The sequence below is a fragment of the Ylistrum balloti genome, unplaced genomic scaffold (genome assembly GCF_031769215.1).
Source record: "Ylistrum balloti isolate Yb309-2 unplaced genomic scaffold, AGI_CSIRO_Ybal_v1 Utg371224, whole genome shotgun sequence".
In the NCBI taxonomy this organism is placed as follows: Eukaryota; Metazoa; Mollusca; class Bivalvia; order Pectinida; family Pectinidae; genus Ylistrum; species Ylistrum balloti.
The window spans coordinates 762073-784548 of NW_026782663.1; the positions used below are offsets into that span (position 1 = coordinate 762073).

The 22476-nt window shown below is 33.6% G+C and overlaps 1 protein-coding gene across 1 annotated transcript; it reads left to right on the plus strand.

Moving 5' to 3' along the window:
- Nucleotides 1–8431: 8431 nt before the first annotated feature.
- Nucleotides 8432–22476, plus strand: LOC132561528 (inner nuclear membrane protein Man1-like). The gene is made up of 14 exons (XM_060226228.1): nucleotides 8432–9458; nucleotides 9961–10004; nucleotides 10147–10231; nucleotides 12231–12298; nucleotides 13395–13465; nucleotides 14265–14404; nucleotides 15020–15121; nucleotides 15953–16055; nucleotides 16414–16534; nucleotides 17091–17127; nucleotides 18185–18275; nucleotides 19470–19575; nucleotides 19858–19936; nucleotides 20771–22476. The coding sequence occupies exons 1-14, from the start codon at nucleotides 8432–8434 to the stop codon at nucleotides 20920–20922; spliced, it is 2226 nt and encodes a 741-aa protein (XP_060082211.1). The 3' UTR covers nucleotides 20923–22476.

The window sequence follows — 22476 nt, forward strand, 5'->3', positions numbered from 1 at the left end:
TATATGGTAAATATAATCCACGACCAGTGCTATATACGGTAAATATAATCAACGGTCAGTGTTATATACGGTAAATATAATCCACGACCAGTGCTATATACGGTAAATATAATCCACGACCAGTGTTACATACGGTAAATATAATCCACGACCAGTGTTACATACGGTAAATATAATCCACGGCCAGTGTTACATACGTTAAATATAATCCACGGCCAGTGTTACATACGTTAAATATAATCCACGGCCATTGTTATATACGTTAAATATAATCCACAGCCAGATTTATATATGTTGACTATAATCCACTTACATACTGTGTAAGGCACAGTCAGTGATACTTATCGTGTTCCTCTATGTTATCAAACTTTACCATTTCCCTCTAGGAAATCTATCTGTCATATTTATATGTATGATGTTGTATAGTGTTAAGATTCTCCTTTGAAAACCTCGTGTGTGTGTTTACTTCAGACCTTGAATCATAAACTGCCGTTTAAGTTTCTCATTACAAAACCACCTTAATATTCACGTATACCTGCATGTATTATATTTCCTTTCAGGAAACGTGCTCAAAGACTTCAATAAACTTCCTAAAAACCAGTTTCATTCCTCTAAAGTACAAAAGGGATATATAGTTTTCTTCTTTATTTATTTAATTTTCATAATGTAATATTTTTATTTTTGTAAATTGAAGTTTCCTTCGATTTCCTTCTACTGTTAAAACCGTATGTATTAAGGTAGTAATTATGTATTCTTGCGAAAATGAGGAGCGTCTTTGTTATGTCTGTCATTAAATAGGGTAGAAGAATCGGACAGTTACAAAACGAATGATGAAATCAACGGATCTAATCCATGTTTCTTGGGTTTTTTTTGTTTGTTTCCCCCCTAGATTTACTAATTATGAATAATGCGTCCACATTCTCTACAGAAGATCAGCTCCGTGTAATTAAAAGCGATCCTATATATAATAATGACTAATTACACAGTCAAGGTCACATTGCGGTATTCGTCCGTTATTTCGGGAAAGCTCACGGGAAAAGGCGAGTCCTTCACACGATCTGGGCGAGACTGGATCAGAACTGTTTTAGCCCCTTCTTTAACATATAAGGACAATAATATCCTCTGTTACAATCCAGTTAAAGTTAGGGATTGGAAAAGGCTACGTTCTTTTCAGTGTATATCGTGTACGTGGTAAGGAGAAGGCTTTTCAAGATGGCGGCGACGAACCACACTGTACGGGGAGTATAATGACATTCTGGCCTCGATCTTTATCCCTGTGAATTATTGTGGAAATTTCTGCAGTGGATGTATTAAGACAGAAAATGTAGAACGCCTTCACCTATGCTAAAGGTACAAACGAGCTTTTAAATTTCTGTGATTTTGATCCGAAGTGTGCTGTTTATTTACAAGACTTTGGTAGTCTTCTAACGCTTATATTTCACATATATTGACAGCTGTATCATAACGATATCTAACATATCTGAGTGCATTTATTCTACGTATTGTTTATACGGTACATATTGAACTATTGACTAAAAACTGAAAGCGTTTCAACAAAAAAATCAAAATATTGACGGAATGTTGACATGATTCATATTAGCGCAGCAAGTAATGATATAAATCGTCGAGTGAAACGGTTTTAATGGATACTACAGCATTCAAATACCCACAGCTTTAATGCATATCACACACACTCAGGTTTTTAATTTCTGTGAATTTTTTTTCTTCATTGTCGGATTTTCCATGAAGATAGGATTCCAATAAATAACAATACAATTCTAAATACGTATCTTTTTCTTAATAACGGACTGATTTGGATCAAAGCTGATTCTAAAAGTGTGTGTAACAATTCGGTAAAAACAAAACCCCGTCTCTAGAACACCGCGTTGATATCCATTGCATAGCTGTTGGTTGTTTCATGTCACCATCTTGTAATGTCCCTTCCGGACCACTACATGATTTGTTATGAATAAATAGATAGGTCTAATTTAACAGTCGGGCAACTGTGCTTAGTTTGTCTATATGGCGCTATAATTGAAGCATTTTGCACTGGTTGACCCTTGACAATGTATAATGTTATGTTCATCGGGACTATTTTCATGTGACGTCACGGAAAGCTATGACGTTAACTGTTTATGACAACAAATATGACGTCAATTTAGCATGACGTCATCATAAACACATGTGTCTCCAAATTTCCGACGATTTACTCTAGGTGACTAGTACAAGTTAAGGACCAAGGCATTTTGTTCCTTCAATCTAAAAAGGGATTGGAAAACGAGAGAAAACGGCGGCGATGAAGCTAAAATCGACCAGAATTGCAACACTGAAGGTCATGGAGACGGCCATCGCCTTCGTGTGCTCAGAAAGTTCGTTGGTCCCTAACAGAAGCGCTTACTATATATTTCAAATCTGTTTGAATCTATTGAAGAATGGCATCACTTTTGCATCCGTTTGGAAGTTTTAGAGTATCACAACTTATTCTTGTTATGAATCCTGTAAGGGCGTGTTTCTCGTCGACAGAACAGTACAGTTCAGAATATTCATATTTGCATAAGTTCACATGGAGTTTACAAGAATTCTCCAATCCACAGCCCCTATTTATATTTACTTAACATCGTATACGGACCAAGGGATATGGGAAATGGTGTAAAATCTTAACGTTTTAAACCAAATATCGTTTTCTTTTTGTCTTGTGAATGTATTAATTGCGCTATTTTGTTATATATACATGTATACATATTTTTGTATGCTTTTTGATATAAAGAAACTTTCGTTTCGTCTGTTAACCACTAAAGTGAAGAAGAAGAAGAAGAAGAAGAAGAAGCAAATAATTTTAGTGTAAAAAATGAATTTTGTCTTATATATTTGAAAAAATATGACTAATGGCGAGTTTGGGTGTTACTTCTACAGAGTAGTTATAACTTTTTAATCAATAGCTCATATATATATATTATGTATGATATTTAGAAAAGTTGGGGAAACTTACTGACTAATCCTTTTGTCATCTTATGTGTCGATAATATATGTTTAAACTAAGACTCGATCTGTCCACCATAATAACAGATTATCATTTTTACGTTCATGCGAAACAGATTCATTATATATTATGCTTTAACATTTTTTTTTCTTCTTTCGCGAAAAAAAAAACAAATAAAAAGAGGTAGAAAAGCCACCATTTCGCTTAAAACTAAGATTTCTAGTCATTACAGTCAAGGGACGTTCGTGCGAAGATTGTATTATAAAAATGTCAGATAAAAATCTGTGCCTTGTATTACCTTTTTCAGTTTTTAACACACAGTAAACAGTATTTATCTAAACAGCGTTTACTTCAATACATTTATGAATATACATATACATTTGAAAACATAGTTTGATGAAGGATTTGGAAACAAACTTGAAGCTTATATCATTGTGAAAATGCTGTCCCTTTTTTCCTGGACTGTCCCAATTCTGAACAATAGAGACGTTTTCTCTTGCTTGGTATTGTAAATGTAGCTTTTAAACTTTAGACTTGATTCTTTCCGGAAATGAAATCTGTCCATATACACTAATGAAATGGTATTTAAAACGTGAACAAATTAATTTAATATAGGAATACATGCAGTCAAATTAATCTGTTTTCTAATTTCGTAGATCAATGTTTATATAGAATTATAGATCCGTGACCTGTTGGTTTTGACAAATGTTTTAATTATTTGTTTTGGGAAAGGCCTTGTATACTTCTTTCTAACTTGTGCCAAATTTAATCGTTGTTTATTACGGTGATGTATTCAAATATTTTAGGAATAATAAGACGTATATATAAAAGGACACAACATTTAAATAGTTATATGTAAATAGTGAATCATAAAAAATGAACATGCAACCTTTCCGACCTCAACGTTAACAGTATTTTTGATTTTGTAGTGTATTACGGTATTTCTACTGGTAAGGAATTAAGAACGTTCGTCTGCTACTTAACGCTGTGTTGATTTTCGTTTGAGGGAGTGCTTCGCGCTTATCGTAATATCATGCTCATCATTTCTAGAATTAATAGCACAATGTCCAACGTCGTGGCCGTGAATAAATTAGTTTATCTTTAAACTTAAAAAAATGAGAGAAGCAAAACGTTCGTTTTTCTACAGAGTTCACGGTAAGGATGAAATACGACGTTAATGGAAGTTCTGTAAACATAAGGATAACGTTAAAGGAGAAAAAAGATCTCACTTCTGAAAATCAAACTGCTGAAAATTTCTGAAAATAAATAATGTAGATATCATAACAATGATTTGAAAACAAATACATATTGGTAGAATTAAGAATCATGCTTTTATTTACGACAATACAAAATAAAATTTAATTCAATAACTTAAAAAGATTGAAATTATCAAATAAAGATACATTTAAATTAAAATGGATATAGGATTGTGTTTCATATATCACTATATCTTTGATTTTAACTTTTTTTCCATGTAAACTTGAATTATGATTTCATGAAATTTACCAATTTATTTTTAAATGCTTATTTTTTTTTATTTAAAAAAAATTGAAACATTTCAATGCAAAGATCATATTTCATAAGAAGGACTAAAACATGGGTTTATTCAAATGACTTTAAATCATCATAGTTTAAGTTTTTATTTATTTATTTTTTTTTTTTTTTTTTTTTACAAAATTAAGAATTTTTGAAAAAATATTGTTTTCGCCTTTTCGTTGTTAAATGATCTGACCAAACCTTTATACTTACCTTTCGAACACATTGCTTGTGGTCGTTTTGGATTTGGTCAGTGGCTGCAGATGAACCCCAGTGGTCAAACAATTGTCCAGTGCCCAATTTCTCTTTGAGATCTAGAAAAAGAAAGATTCATAAACTAATTGTCACTAATTAAATCTTTTTGAGTGTATAAAAACAACGTTGCAAATGACAAAAAAATACTAAGAATTGATTTAATGGTGGCATATAATTTAAGATGGTATATACCACAAAGAAATTCAGCTATATGAAGAAATTTGACTTTTAGTGGCATTTTTGTCTTCAAATGTTTCGGCCAAGAAGAATGCACAGGCATATATTTAGGCATTGCATGAATTTGGATTAGAAATGAGTTCAGCAGATAATGAAATGTTTTCTTAAAAAAAATGAAATACATGTTTTGCATGTAGGTATCATTATAAGTAGTTCATGTTGGCCTCCATACATAATATATTTACATATTAGCATGCTCGGTAAAGCACAATCCATTCTGTGACCCTGTCTGTGCTAAAAAGTTACTGCAAAACTGCACTGTTACACACCGTTTCCAAACTCTCCCGGATCATTTCCATGTTGATTCAACGTAGATTAAACCTTCATCGTCTAAATCCGCGGAAACAACCACTGTCATTCATTGTATAATCCGTAGTTGACTGTCATCGGATATATAACATCTACACTTTGTTACGTGGATAGAACTGTTTCTGTTCGATGACTCATGCATGAGGTAATTTCTATAATTTATTAGTAATTTCCAGGCTCCGTTCCCGGAGTTTCTCCGGAACACATAGCAGCATGTCTCTTTCCCTAACGCTGTAACAGCGCGAGCACTCACGGAAAGGATGAGTCATACCTCACGTTTGTAGGTTATATATATTAGCTAACAGTTAAACATTACGTAGGGGTATTGTTACGGGACGCTCAAACGTAGTGATAGAAAACAGCAGGAAAATCGCCGAGAAATCGATTTTTTTCACGGTAGAAACAGGATTTGTTATCATCATTAATGAGTGTACATGTATGTCTTTTTGAAAAGTTATTAGGTTGTATATAATTTCAAACATTTTAAAATGTAGATCGGGTATTTCAGTCTATACTTTTTAAAAAATGAAGAACTGTCGGATAGCAAATTTGATATTTCATGCCGTGCGGCACACTCTAAGAGAAACAAATTGTATGAAATGTCCAAAGATAGTTTATGCTAGGTGTTGTTTCTCTCCACTGGTCTGAAACTTAGAATCAGAATTTTGAAAGACCACATTAATTTTAATTCCCTGTTAAAATAATAAGACTAACATTCTTCAAGGACCAAAGTATACGATACTTTAAAAATATCCCTGAATAATATGACGATTCCATCTTTCTAAATTGGTACACGTATAACGTCAGTCGCCATAGCTTACAGCACAAATATCATTTTATAACCAAACTGCGGAATGGCGTGGTGGCAACGTTATAGAGACTCTCCACTGACATTCCGAAATTTAATACATGTATTTTCGCTATATTTATCTATCTATCAATTGTTTTTTTTTTATAAAATCGTAAATAGCAGCAACCAATAAAAATGTTATGAGATATGGAAGATTGTCTAAAGTCGATCGGAAATTTCAAGATGGCTATCATGCATATTGATATAATGTGATGAAAACTGAGGTAGAACTTTTTGTTTCTCAATGTTGGGTTTCATATTTCATTGATCTTAGCTTATTTAAGATAGCACAGGTAAGATATTTCTGATGGTTTTTTTTTTCTCTATATAGAGGTATGGCGTGTAAACGACCGATTTGATCTAAATGTTACCAACAATAAAATGGCAAATAAATTTATCTTTTCGGCAAATTCGGATAGGTAATTACAGTGAACTATATCTAAATGCTAATTATCAGAAATAATACCTTAGATATGTGTCCTGTCTTATATGGATAAAACTTAAATCCTTTCATCGAAAATTGATATAGTCGATACCCAATAGTTGAAAAATAAAATTGGACCAGAAGTGTTAAGTGTTTATGCTTTCAGTCTTAAATTTATGATTAAAATGTGATTGATTTCTACATCAGTGTCTACAACACAGACGGTAAGACATTATTCCCACAATAACCGTATTTTCATAGGGTGGCACTCTGATCTTAGCTACGGACATCATGATGTTATATTTTGTTTATTTTCAATACATCTTTTTATTGAAGTAATTCAAGTAGCGAGCGTCCGCGTTGAATTTAATTCATATTCAATGCATTGTGAACCCATGCTATTATCTTTGGTGTCTGAGAGTGTTGGAGACATGATAAAATGTCATTTCAATGTTGTTCATTGTATCTTCAGGATTATAAAGATAATATATTAAGGAGTTATCTTGTCATTTTTTCCTTTCTTTACATTTCTCAGCTTTATACATTTGTAGTACTATTGCCACTTTCAGGACACACATGTGACTACGAATGCACGTCACGACAGGTCGTCATTTGTCATGTATTTTCAGTTCAACCAAGACGATTAACAGAAATACTCCGTCACGGTTAAGCGCCATACCTCTTTACAACTTCAAGGCGAGATGCCAACTCTAACAATGATAAACGTGTATATCGCAACACAAGACCCATCCTTTCTTCGAACCATCATAATAACAATAAATAATGATAATAAATAAGTACGCAATTAAACAAATTGAAATTGGATTAATTTTCCTAATATCTCTACCTATAGACAATTCTATTGCCTGCGGTTCCACCTCTGCTCTTGTCTTGTGTGACTAAGGAAGTCGAGATCGCGAATTAAGCGTCTCGTGTTGTAGTATATGTGTCCTTTCACAAAACACTTAACCGCAATTACTCTGCATTGTATGTGGCGGGCCTCCCGCATGATGCTCAATGAAGAAGCGATTTTACTTCAAAAGTAGCACGAAGTAGTTCTCGGAGCAACCTAATTGGGCGTTGCTTTTTTTGATAATGCCCTTTACTTTTCCTCCCCATAGCGTATTACAAGTATAACTTTAGAGTATTCAAATATCTAAATAACAGTTTTAGACTGATTTATCTTCCCTTGTTCATTATTAACCTTATTTGTCAAATTTGCTTACTGATCTGCTAGGCATATACTTACTGTTTTTGGCAAAAAAAGAAATATATCATGGCTGTAAAATGCCCTCTCCTATAACTTTGATTTGTAGCAATGAAAATCGGGGGAGGGGTTGGGGGTGGGTGGGGGGATAGAGGGCGGGTGTAGGGGGTGGGGTGCGAGAGACAACCATGTTGGAAATCCCCTATGGACTCTCCTATGTCCTGAATAGACCCAGTTAACATGATTACACTAACATTGTCCTGTCTAAACGTATCCATGTATTATATTTTTTCCTGATTGAATATATTTCATACGTCCATGGTTTCTCAATTATTAACCAGTAAGATAAAATAACATAGGTAACTAGATACATTAGGATAGGTTCAGTCATGCTTAGTCCATGGCTTTTAATTATATTTATTGTAAAGAAACTCGACTCTCTTTTTAGGCAATGAAAATGGACTGGTCACAACCTGAACTAACACCCGCGTTAAATACATTTTGCTAAATACACCTATCATTAGCCTATCTCGAAATCTAACTTTTTCCCGCGAAATAGGAAAAGATACAGACTTCGTTTCCTCTGCGCAAGTCCAGATTTCTTTTTCCTGTTTCCGGTTACTTACCGCAGACATGGCGGACAAGTTGTCGGATATTGAACTTGTGGAAGAATTGAACCGATTCGGGGAAGAAGTGAAAAAGCCTATCGATAGGAAGAGGAGGCCCTTATTAGTTAAGAAACTAAATCATCTAAGGGCACGAGAAAATGCTTCAACCAGGGCGAAGAAAACAACTAATACACGGAAAAAACAGAACGTTGAATTCAGTTCCGAAGATGAAAGCGAAATTGAAGACGTTGCGGCGCCAACTACTGCGAGTCGGTTACCGGGTAGGAAATCACTAAGACAAAACACATCCGCATACTCAAGTATTACAGATACTATAGAAATGTCACCTAGCACTAAACGAACAAATTTCAGATCTCGACGAAGTATAACTATTGCTAAAGATCAGTCCACGCCTGTAGTTAACAACTCGAACACACCGGGTCCATCAGGTTCACCCAGATTATACCCCGATCTCAGCCGTTTTTCTGACACCGATAACACAAATTCCAAAGGAAAAGGATGGAAATACCAAAGAAATGCCAAAGACGAAGAAGATTCGTATGATTTTAAAGGTGATTTCTCCGACTCTGATCCAGACGAAAGCACATACGAGGTAGTTAACAAGTCAATGAACACAACATTTACTGTTGCCGACAGTGAAACAAGAAATGAGGAGGATGAGGACGACGATGCAGATGATGGAGAAAGTATTAATGATATCAGAGATTATAATACTAGGTTTTCAACAAGACTTCGTAATCGCCATGAAGGAAGCAAAAATAACTCAAGTAAAATAACTTCAACATCACAAACAAAAAAGAGCAAAACAGCAAATCATGTCAATTCTTTTACTGAGGAAGAAATAAGACAATATGGTTTCAAAACACATGAAGATTCACGTAAAATGAAACCACAAGTGGCAAGTTATGTTTCCACAGGGATTCTCATTATTGTAGTGGTGTTCTTTGCCTCCCTTGGAATGTTATATATGTATATGCGAGGTGATCTCCTTCATGGAATCAGTAGTGTCTTCAGCAGTGCTAGTACAGATGGTAAGAAAGTTTGCTTAGTTCCAATTACATCATTTCAATATCAATATTTATAACTATATCAGTCATGTGGTCTTACATTTCCTTTTGCTATAGTGGTATTGGCATAAATGGAAACATAGTAAAATTCTGGAAATTCATTATTCAAGATCAATTTTTGAAATGTCCATTACTAATAGGTCTTAATGGGCTGATAGGTATTATTGAATTGTTGTTTTCCCTAATTATTACCTTAATATTACATCATATAGCTAATAGTTGAAAAATTTCATCATGACATCTCACTGGGCACAGTTTGGAATGTAAATGAAAAAAAAAATTCTTTCACATTTCTGCAGTTAACTATAGGATGAAAATTGTCTGTGATATGAAATTTGTATATTGGGTTCATGAAATTTTTCAACATTATTTTTCATCCTGAGAGTTGCTTTGTTAGTTACTTAGCATATTATGAAAAATTTCAAGCTTTGAAGAATACTTTTGATACATTAATTTTATTTTACAGACTTTGTCAAGCTACCAATGTGCACAGACATGAGTGAAAATGATGTAAGTATACATTTACGACCTCATTGATTACAAATCAAAAAACAAAAACCAAATTAAACATATTCCATTATGTATAAAAAATTGGAATCAACTGCATTCAGGGTGTTTACATAGGAATTTAAGTCTTCCATTTCTTTTACAGAACAGAAACTGCTACTCTGAGGACGAGGCATCTATTGCATTGAAAATGGTCAGCACATTGGAATCCTTCTTAAAATCTAAAGCAGGTGAGTATTGGCAAATGCTACTTGGAAATGAGAAACTTTCCCAGAATCAGGTATGATAAACATTACACAGAAGATATGTACAATGCAAGTGAAGGTCCAACAAAACCGTTTAGCACCAACTGACCAACTCTGCACATAAAAGGATGTTACAAGATATTTTGTATTATGGATAGCATACATGTTCTGTCAAAGTGTTGGGCAAAAAGTTTTTCTTTTTTTCCCTTTTTTTAGTCATAAGTAAACCAGTCATATTCTGTTTTTTTGACTTTTTTTGGCAAGTGCATAGACAATTTACATGCTTAACTGAATTTTAAAATACCAGGTAGCAAACTGTATTCACCGTACAATATACTCATTTTTCCAATGTAAAAATTGTCAGTGTAATGTGATACAATAGCGTTTATTTACTTTTAGGGCAAACAAATATGACTGCATACTCCGAAGGAAATAATACCACAATATTTCAGTTTTAAATACATTTGTAAAATAATCTTGATAAAAAGATGCCATGGCAGTGAAGAGAAGGAAAAGAGACATTTGATAAAATGTGTCTTTTGTATTAATGTGTTAAAGTTTAAATAAATTATGGTCTCTCAATAGCTCAGTTGGTTTGAGCATTAGCCTATATCACCTTAGGTAAAGATCCAAATATGGGGCATAAATATTTGACAGGTTTAGGGAGAGTTTGGATTGTAGATGTGAAGCAAGTTGACCGGTCTGGACTGGGATAAAATTGAACTGAATCCATTCTGTACATTACAATTTCCATTCAGCATTTACACCGCACATGCCCAACTGAGTACAGAGAAAATATTTGTGAAAAAGTGAAAGCAGAAGTGAAAAAAACAGTGATACTTGTATTCTATATGTGGCCTTAGTTGAAAAGAAATCTGTCGGTTGCTCTGCAACTTTGGAAGTAATGTTCAGATGGTCGGCTAGCTGTAAGTGTTAAAAACCGATATTTTTGATGAATATATGTTTTGTTGAACTGTATAAAAGTTTATCTTCTGAAACGACATTCAATTGATATTTCCATTCTGTATTTGTTAAAATAATATTTTTCAATTACTTACAGTTAAGATGCGAAACTGTGGCTTTCTAACTCTGCATCAGTACTTATTTTCAATTTATCTGTAGCTGGTTCTCGCTTGGATTTGATACAATTCAATTGATCATTGAAGATATTTATTATAATCCTCCCAATTATGGAAGATTTTGTGTGCAAAGCCTATGAGTGACAGAAGTACATGCGAGGGTTGTAACTGTCACCACAAGTGTTGATTTCACGGTCTGCCGGTCATAACTTAGATTTTGATAGTTTAAATGAAGACGGTTTTCAAAAGTGATTATTTGTATATTTTAATCATTTCGGACACAAAATTGATTCGGTATTCAGAATTGAGAGTGATCAGTATTGGGAAAGTTTTTATTACTGTAATAAAGAGGATGTCTATCCGTACATCACCATTTCGTTTGGTTTCAAGAGATGATCAGTTTTGAGAACGACTGGTTTGGGGAAGTTGTACTGTGCCTGGTATTATGTATGACCTCAATTCATTCCTAGCATTGCAATACTCATTGCAAACAAAGTCAGGAAGTGATGAGTGTGGCAACATCTGATTTTTATAATATGTGTAGTTGACCGTGTTCATTTGTAATATCACATGCTGTAATCAGGGGTGCCTCACAACATCACATGACCAAATATGCTGTTACTATAAATAACAAGACATTTGACACATATGATATAAGATAAGGGAAATAAGTGACCTGCATATTTATGCCACACACAAAGGTCAAGTTCTCTAGCTTCACTTGTTTCACATGACCCTTAAAATGAACTTAAGAAAATTGTGTCCAATTTATTATGTTGGAACCTGGTTATGGGTTGTAATAGAGGGATAAAACCCTTGTATGATTTTTAACTACTATGGGCATTTGAGTCACATTTTTATGTTGAATTTTGTTTTGTAAATGAATGCAATAATTTTTATTGAAGGAGAGAATGGAAATCCAAGCTGTACTGTTAAAGAAGCTGAAAAAGAAGTCCTGGAGCTATTGAAAGAGGTATTTTATATTTTGTCCTTGTTACTGGTAATTAGTTGCTTATCAGTCCAAATGGAGAACACAATTGCATTTGCAATGAAACTGTGCAGAAATGATTATGATGAACTGAAGATATGCATATTGTAATTTGAATATATTGTATATGTGTATACTTGGGAGTAAGGCTCTTTTTATTTGAGCTTAAAGCCTAAAGGGATATCATTGTAAAAGGGTAATCTTTAGGATTTCAATTGAGATTTAATTTTGTTCATTTCAATGCTCAGATTCCATCCCAAAAGTTAAGTTTTACCACACCATTTATTTGGGAAGCCTTTTTCAGGAAATATATAGCACATAGCAAATTTCAAAAGAAATTGCTCACATTTGCATATGACAGCAGAGATAAAGACTTTAATTTACAGTTTAAACACATTTGATGAAAAATGTTATTTACAAATAACATGACACACTGTTTATAATAGCTTAAACTTCATTTGCTATTCTATTTATAAGGCTTGTCATTTCAGCACCATAATGCATGTTTTTGGCTGACGTTACACATGTACAGTTTGGTCTAGAATTTATAATCTTGTAGACAGTTCTTTGCAAAGAAATGATCCATGTGAATGATATCTATCTGAGCTTTTAATTGTACATGTGGAGTTTTTTTTGTCAATGTAAATAGATTACAAAAACAACACTTAATCATTGCTCTGTCATTTAATTATTTTTAAATCAATATTTGCCTGTTCATTTATCGGTAATTGAATGACAACTTAAAGGTAAATATGTTGACCATGGTAAATTTTGATTCACAGAAGTATGAAAAAACTTAGAAAAACATCATCAAAAAAATGTTTTGAATGATGATGTTGTTTCTCAGAACTTTGTGTGTTGTTCAATAGTAGCCTTTAGTCATAAATTTTGAAATTTAGTCCATATTATGTATATATCAAAACCATGCCAAGAAGTAAGACTTTGAAAACATATTAACCTAGTTAGGCTGTTCATCAGAACCTTTTAACTCTATATTGCTTTAATAGTGTGAAGAACTTAGATTGTGTACAGATACTCATGTGAATAGCTTTATGATTAAATTTATCTAAATTTTATTTAGATGAATGACACAAAGAAAGTTTTCAATGGTACCTTGAGTCTTATCCTGAAGAACCCTGATTGGAATATAAGGTATTGTTTATATTATATACCAGACGTCATTAGTGAACTGTCAATAGTAGGAAATGATGCCTTTGTCATAAGTAATATCTGTTGAGTGGTTGGCAATTTTTATAGCATTATTTGATTCATAATACTTGTATGTTTCTATGATTTTGAACTATGTATCTACTATACCAATCTAGGCTAAATCTAAACCTGTTTCATGTGTTTCCTATTATGAAAAAAAATCTGAATGGAGCCAGAAATTTGTAGAGTTCCTTTTAATGATTTCCCCCTTCTGATTGTGTCTTCATGTCATGGATATTTCTGTTCCCTTAAATCCTTTGGTAGATGAAGAAAGACCAATATAATCAAGTAGGAATAATTCAGTGAAAGTTCTGTACCATTTGACATGAAAATAGACCATTTTTATTCATAATTCACATGTCAATTGAATAAGTTATATATACTTGAGATGTGGGTTATCGTAGTTGCTAGGACTGTACATTGGTGAACATTTAGATAATAGATAGATTAGAGCAAAATAAATTGTTTTAAAAGATTTTTTCTTTGTTGTAATGATCTCGAGACTCCACCCAATTTCTCTCCTGAACAACTGGAATAAATTGTGGGCAAATACTCTTTGAAAACGAACTTGCTCAGTGAATACTCCTTTTTTTCCATTTTGTTTCATTTTTTTTTTTTTTGGACTGTCTAATCAGTGTATCTATTTTGAACCAGTTGTTTGAGCTGTATAGAAGATGAGAAGTTGACAGTAGTTATGAACTTTTTTATATGTTGACACTGTTTTATGTCTGATTCCTGTTAGGGCGAAGACCCCGGGTAATGCTTTTGCAACAACTGTTGCTGATATCTCTCGTCTGGAGACTGATCCGGAGCTGTCCTTGTTGGCTAGAATCTATGGTTCTCTGTACAAGATCCTTATGGGAGCAGTGCTTTTACTCATCTGTAAGACCTATGTTTATTGTACTAGTCTCCAGGCCCCTTGGGGGCTGGTTCAGGGTTCACTTTTAAAATAACATCTGTTTATCATATTGTCATATTTTGATTGACACTTTAGAAAGTTGCATTGTAAACATTGATATATCAGAATTTGTGTTCAGTGTGGCCCCATGGGGACAGAAATTGAAGGATAGAGCCAAGGATTCCTCTAAAACGAACCCTTAACATCTCAAAAACAATTGAATTTTCATTTTAAAAACATTTGATGAAATTTATCTGTAGATTATGTTAAGAATAAATTCAAGAATAAGTGTAAACTCAAAAACATTAGGCCTTCAGCCATTTCTGTATTACCAGTAGATACTGTAAGATTTTTACAAAACTTATTTAAGTTTGCTAGAACAGAAAGAATCTATTTCAAAATATATTTGAAGAAAATCATATATGACATAATTTAGAAAACTTGTTATTTTATCTTTTAAAGATTTCCTTTTTTTAAATCTGATATTTTCTAGAATTAGTTTGAAGTGTATATCAATATATACTTCAGTTTTCTGTGAATAACTTCAATTGTTACAGTTCTTTGTGTAGTCAAGGTTTGTTTGATAATTGTGTTTGTAGGTTTTATAGTAATGATGATTGGAGTGCTTGTACTAAGACATCGACAGAGGTCAAAAGAGGAAGAGAGGAAAAAGGTCTTTGAAATTGTGGAGAAGATCATAGGTAAGCCTCTGTAGACTAAACTGCAGGGCTAGAAAAAATATTTTCAGCTACTCGTCCATCGGGCAAGTGAAACTTGAAATTTGATTATGACTCAACACTTGCTTTTATTATTTTACTCATATTTAATTCACTGTTAATGCAAGCGAGAGAATCGACTTTTTGACAGTAACTTCGTACACAAAACAACCTTGTTTACAACATCTGTAGTGACGTAATAGGTTTTTGTGTAGTCTGGAGTCTTGACACGTGGTGTAAACAAGGATACTACATCAATGTATTTGATCGACTATCGGAGGATTTAAATTAGTTTTAAGAGTGTGTAAGTTGATAAATGTCATTTATTATGGAATATTCAATAGTCAGACCTACAAATTTCACTCGCCCGCTGGACAAGTAGCTGAAACAAATCACTCGCTCGCAAGTAGCTTTGACTTGTCTACAAGAGCGGACGAGTGAATTTTTCTAACCCTGAACTGGGAAAAAATCCTCGTCAAACTAAATGTGTAGTGGACAGCATTACAAAGCATCATACTGCAAATAGACTGTTTAAGAAAAAGATCATAGCAGCAGTACCAATTTGACTATTTAACCTGCAGGTATATGTAGGCCAATGAAAAATGTGCATTACACATTGGCCAATTCTTGGTTTGAAAAACAAAATGAAAACAAAATCTGGAAAGGATCTGTCATGTACTGAATTGAAGAAAAATGTAGTGATTTTCAGTATACTTTGGTGTATTGCTACAGCCCTAATTGTGAAGATAGACACTAAGATGAAATATGTTGTTAATACCTGGATGTTGTGTTAAGATATGCTTAACCATTTTGTAGACATGGTAAAGGAGAACTATGATATGAATGAACAAGATAGCCACCAGCCACCCTATATGGCCATCCAACATGTTCGGGACCAGCTCCTCCCACCTTCACAGAGGTCAGTCATTTCTTTCAGAGAAGTAATGCCCTTTCTGGTTGTAAACCTTTTGTGATCATCTTTTGTCATCTGGATGTGTAAAAAAACTTGTAAGGAATGTAGCAATTGGAATGAGAGATCTCCATTATGATATTAGAAATTAGTAAGTCCATGGCCCTGATAGAAGCAATTACATACATCTATTTACTGGAGAATAAAATGAGTGAAAAATGATAATATTGTTGAAGGTTCTCCTCCAAATTTGTTAGGTAGATTTCAAATATGCTTCCAAACTAGTCTTGTAAGCGATTCAGAGCCTCTTGTTACATTTATTTTTAAACAAAATTGATTTGGTAGTGCTATTTTGTTATCTATTCAGGAAGAGCATGGTTCCACTGTGGGAGAAAGCTGTTAAGTTTATTGAGGCTAATGAGTCGAGGATCCGTGTTGAGACTCAGAACATCCAGGGCGAGGACTTCATCGTTTGGCGTTGGCTACCGGTATACTAGATCTACATACATTTAATAAACATAGGTGCTCGTTGTTGAGCCTTTCTGCTTGTTGATATGTCAGGTTTTTTGTTTGGGTTGAAGTTCTTTGCTAGGTTAGTGGTAATGTTAGGCTGAAAGGAGTGGGAAGGGGAGAAGGGAGAGATCGATTTGAGAAGAGTTTTAGACTCGAATGAATGTTTGGAGTTAAACGTAATTCTTCTAATTCTCAACGAAAATTTGAGAACCCTTTACACTCATTTGTATTACAGTAATGGGTCTCATCAGAGTTTTAGAATCTGTGTTCTGAGCTTGTCTGTTAAAACTAATACATTGTAGTCTGCTGCTTCAAAATATAACCTGAGTATTCAAACAAAAACAGATTTACTTGAAATATTAAAACTAAAATTGTATACTTGAGAAGCTTTTGATGACTATACCAGACCTAGGCATCATGGGGATGTATTCTCACCATAAAGTTGTCACTTTTACTTATGTTTGACATTGGTGTCAATACATACACCATATTAAAGCAGAATGACGTATCCAAAAAATATTGTTATTTCAGTCAAATTCAACCTGTGGAAAAGTTTGGCAGGGCCAAGGTGAGTGATCTGTCTGTTAATAAAGAGCTCTCATAAATATTATACAGACACAGTTTCCGCTTAAATCTGAAGCTTGTTAATGATTCCTGAAGGAATTAAAATCAAACTTGTATGAATTGAACTTTGATGATTCAAATTTCTCAATGTAACAAATTTTCTGTCAGCTACCAAATTTTATTCTTACATATTACTACTAATTAACCCCTTTACAAATCAAAGTTTTATAAATCAAACTTTTCAATGTATCAGGGTTTTTTGGCGGATCGTTAGCTATGATAACACAGTCATTGTTACCTCATGATTCAAACAAAACATTTACCTGTACTCTGTATAGATATTTTCACCCAGTGACAGAATTTCACGCATTTCAACAAATGTGAAACAATGGGATTACTAAAGCCCGCTATCGTTAGCTCTGTATTTCAAGGTTAATTAATGACTGGACACAGATTAAAGTTTAATTGCTTACTGTTACAAGCCACGACATTTAATAAAAGATAATAGGACGTCGTGTGATGTTCACCGTCGCCATTGGGTAATCGCATAGAGTTAGGTCTAATTCGCATAAATATGAAAAATATGGAAGGAAGTCCTGAACACTTGTACAATGATTTCACTCATTCCCAAAGCATCATGTTTTAGTTTTAAAAGCATGAAAAATACTGTGATTTATCTGTCAATCATGCATTCTATTGATTCAGACTAGCCATTGTCAGAACATCGGCATACACCCTTGAATTTTTTACTAACTAAGATGTGTGATGTTAGCGCTGTCGTTTCTGGGAAGAGTATATTATGATCTTAAGTTGCTCTCTTTGAATTTCATCAGTGTCTGTAATTACCAGCACTGTAATATATGAAGACCACTATAATGATGCATGTAGAAGTACTCTATTAGTACAAACATAATCTAGATATTTCATTACTGCAGATACCAGTTATTTGTCAGTTTAGGAAAGTGTCAACAGTAATTTCACCTTTAGATCTTATATCCATTGACTGAAAGGGAAGATGTTTTACTTTATGTAATTATGATTTATTTTGAACATTATTTCAGCTTTTGGAGAGAACAATGTATCTGCTGGTAATACACTCCAGTATAGCCCGACTCCGTGTCTGAAGATCCGAAATATGTTTGATGCTGATGTGTAAGTAAAGCCTAGTATAGAATGAAATTTGTTTTTATCTACTAATCATGGATGTATGAGTCATTTGAATGAGAAACTCTCGGAGACTGTTTTCATTGACTGTGATACCTCACTGTACTGTGTTATGACTTCTGCTCCCAGAAGTGATCACTGTCTGTATATCTGATATACAACTGTTATTTGGTATATGGTTGTGTGATAATTACATGCAGGTCAAATTCTGATTTGGTTATGGTCAATTAAGATTTTTCAGGGTTATGATCATTTAAAGTATGCTGAAAATACAAATCATCCATATACACTATGTGATGAAGATCTGATGGTGGCTGACACAGGATCACGATAAGATGACCTCAATGCTTACAATACAACAGGATTTTTCAGCCAATAAAAGCTCATCTCTCATTTGCCTAACTGGAAGCATGTGCAAATAAGGGAAAAGATAGAGATGGAATAGGCAATATAAGCAATATTTAAAAGAAGTGTCACTTCATTTCCTTCAGAGGTACCAGTAGTTAAATAACAGAAAACGACAATCCATAGATAATGCATACATGATCCAATAAATGCATCTTTTTCCGTGTCAGGTTGCATGTGATAGGTGCAGTTATCTTGGTATCATTGAGATTTGGGACACTCGATCATTATCTATTCATTAACAACCATCCGGCTTAAGATCTTAACAGGCTCTTGCAAGATTTTGCCAGTCATGTTTTGCTTGGTTGGTTCAAAGGTCATCTGAATGTAACCCTTTACTGGCCACTGTCAGATCTTTACATAGTGTATAATGATAATCTATATTTCAATCAGATTGAACCATTTGATTTAGGAATTTTAGTTAAAATTTTCTCAAAACTGTTAAGGCCGAAATTGGAAAGCCTTGCCGAACTCCAGTGGAAATTAAAAAAAAAAATTGTGAGGCAAGGTTGAATCTTATTTCAGATTCTATTTTTCTCAGATTTTGTAGTGAATCAATTTATTGATAAAGATTTGATGAAATGTTAACAAGGATATTGGTAATTGATCAGGATGTCATTTGTGTGTTAGAGAAACTCTTGGTCTATAAAAGAGTCACATTTAGAAAGCAGGACCTTATGACAGAGTTATGCTATTATAAGGCTTAAGAATGTCAGGTAATGTTAAGCCATGTTTCTGTTGGCATTCATCTGATGAATATTGAATTTACATTTGTAGGGAGACAGCGGATGACTGGGATGTGAATGTTCAGGATGCTGTATTAGAAAAGTGTAAAGGAATCACTGGTATTCTACACATTTTTGTGGACAGAGCCTCGAGTCAGGTCAGTACCATGATGAATTCATTGAAATCCTTCCACTTAAAAATCTATATCAAGTACATAGTGTTCTGTTTGTTAGCCAGTCTTTATGATTTATTGCATTATGATCAATATCAAAGTCATCTTTCATGATTCAAGATTAGTAAACAATTTGTTAGCTGACATATTGTCAGTAACGCTCATTTGCAATTTTAAGGGTGACCAAATGTTTTATTGATGTATGGACTGATCTTGATTCTATAGGATGATGTCAAGATCTTATTGTTTGTGTTTATTATTTTAAAGGGTTGTGTTTACATGAAGTGTAACAGTTGTGAAACAGCATACCAGGTGTATCGTTCCCTCCATGGCTGGTGGTTTGATGGTATGTATTCAGCGAATCTGAACATTCAGAATTTTATCTTGTACTATACAGACATGATATAACGTATTATTCAAGCATTCTAATTTGTATGAATGAAACTCTATGCATGGCTGATGCTACAGAAAATGAAGCAGTAATATATGTTTGTTTTAATCAATCGCTTATCTTGGTTGTCCAAATATGACAATCCTGAATCCTCTTAAATTAAGTATTTACTGAAGTCCTAAGTTATTGTATCAATACTGATTTGCATGTTGAAGATATTATGAATATATCTCTGGCTCAGTGTTATACATGAACAATAATGTTAAACTAATTTTTTATTTTCTATGTCATCTATTACAAGATTATTCCTATAACATGTTACACAAACAGCTTTGTAATTCAGGTGACTGTTAAGACCCTTGGCCCTCTCGTTTTTATAGGTCACTGACCCGAACGGTTATGATGACCTACATCCATTGTTTTATTGATTGTACACAGGTGTAAAAAACTTCTTTGAAAGTTCCACCTGTAGAATAGAGCTCCGACTTGCATAAAATGATCCTGTGATGGTCCTGCTCAAGTGTTGTTATTTTTGGAGTCGGTCTGAAATCCAAGATGACCACCATGGCGCCATCTTGAAAAATATGTTCTAAACTTCTTCCGTTCCACAGATAACTTGAGCTAAAAATTGATAGGAATGTTAAGGAAAACAGTGTAGTAAGCTTTCATTCAAAGTGAAAAATATAAGCCTTCTACCTATTGATTTTGTAGTCAAATGACTGTTAAGGCCTTTAGGCCTCTTGTTTAAACATGGTTTAGTTTTACAATGTTGCACTTTTTTACCCACAGGTCGCCTGGTGACTGTGAAGTATCTCCGTCTGGAACTTTATCATGATCGCTTTCCCAACTCTAAGAAAAATACAAAGCCCCTGCTGCCTTCAAATAACAGCATGGCATCACTTTCCCATCCTTACCATCGCTCACTGCTCGAGATGACATAGACTCATAAGTACTATGTGGTGCTAGATCATCTTGTATGTATCTACAAATCAATATTGATTGTTGGTCATACTGAGAATACTGAAGGATCAAGTGATACAAATTGTACATTGTACATTAGTAGTGCCTTGTATGTCATCAGAGTTTAAACATATGTTGTCAGTGCATGTACAAGTTTGTGAAATATGTAATCAGCCATGTGGATTTTTTGCCTTTATATTTATCATTGGGTAACAACACTGCTAGCACTAACTGACATTTTATTTTAGCTTTGATGAATACGCAGTCATTCAATTTTCAAATCGGTCTTTCTTTCATACCAGTATGAAACTTAAGATATTCGTATGAAAGCTTAAAATTGATATATAAGATACGTTTCAAAACCAAAAATAACACATAGATGTATAAAATTGATGAAGGGTGATTTTATAAAAAAAATTGCTATGCAGAAGAGCTTGTGTGATAATGATTCGACATTCAAGCCACTTTTAGTCATTCAAAATTCATTCTTGAGTAAGTGCATCACATTTCAAACAGCAATGTAAAGTGTTACACAGCTCCCACAACTCCTATGTGACAGGTGGTTTGTTTACATTGTTACTTGGAAAGAGTACTGTTGGTTTATAAGCAGTAGCGATTTGTGACAAATGGTGAGTGTGAGAAGAGCAACTTGGCTAGCACTCCCCGCTGATCCTGATACAACTTTTAAGGTGTTATAGTTGTATGCTAGATTCTGATCTTATTTACCACTAAGAAAAGCCAAAGACACCATCAAGACTGAAATCCATCCTGTAATCGCAAGTTGAACACAAAATTAATAAGCAGACGTTTTGATCTTGTAGTGTAATATTGCTTTTACCCCAAAATGTGTAAAAAAATTATCTGACAGACTTTTTCTCTTGATAAATCTGTTACTTATTGGTTGTTTATTTTTTGTGTACATTGTAAAATGTTCAAATTGTTGATGACGTAGTTAATTTTTTTGTTTACATCATTGAATGTGTAAACAGATACAAAAAAGAAGTTCCACCAAAGCTGTGGTAGGGTGGTGTGTTGTCATTGACTCCTCCAATCATTATGAAGCAGGCTGACCTAGATTTTTTTTTTGAGAAATGGAAAAAAAATTGGCAAATCAGAAAACTGCATCCTGGGTATGTACAACAAAAATTATAACGGTATGAAATTCTATTTCAAAACAAGGGAATTGCTTTTGCCTTGTCTTTCAAGTTAATTAGTTAATCAATATGTTTGTAATGCTACATCCAATTTTACAGAAATTAATTTTTTTCCCCTATTAATTCGTAATTTTGTACAAATTGAAAAAAAAAAACCCACTTAAACTCCAGGTTAATTATACCCATGTAAATACTGATTTACAAAGTGGGCTAACAAACAAACATTATAATGGTGTGTATTTAAAGTTGATTACAAGTGTTGTTACCCAACATTTATTTTTATTTCTAGTTGTATGATTGTGTGTTTGTAAGATTCTTGATAAACTTATTAGATTTAATATTTTGGTCTTGAATGTGGAATGTACAAGAAAAAAACATAGC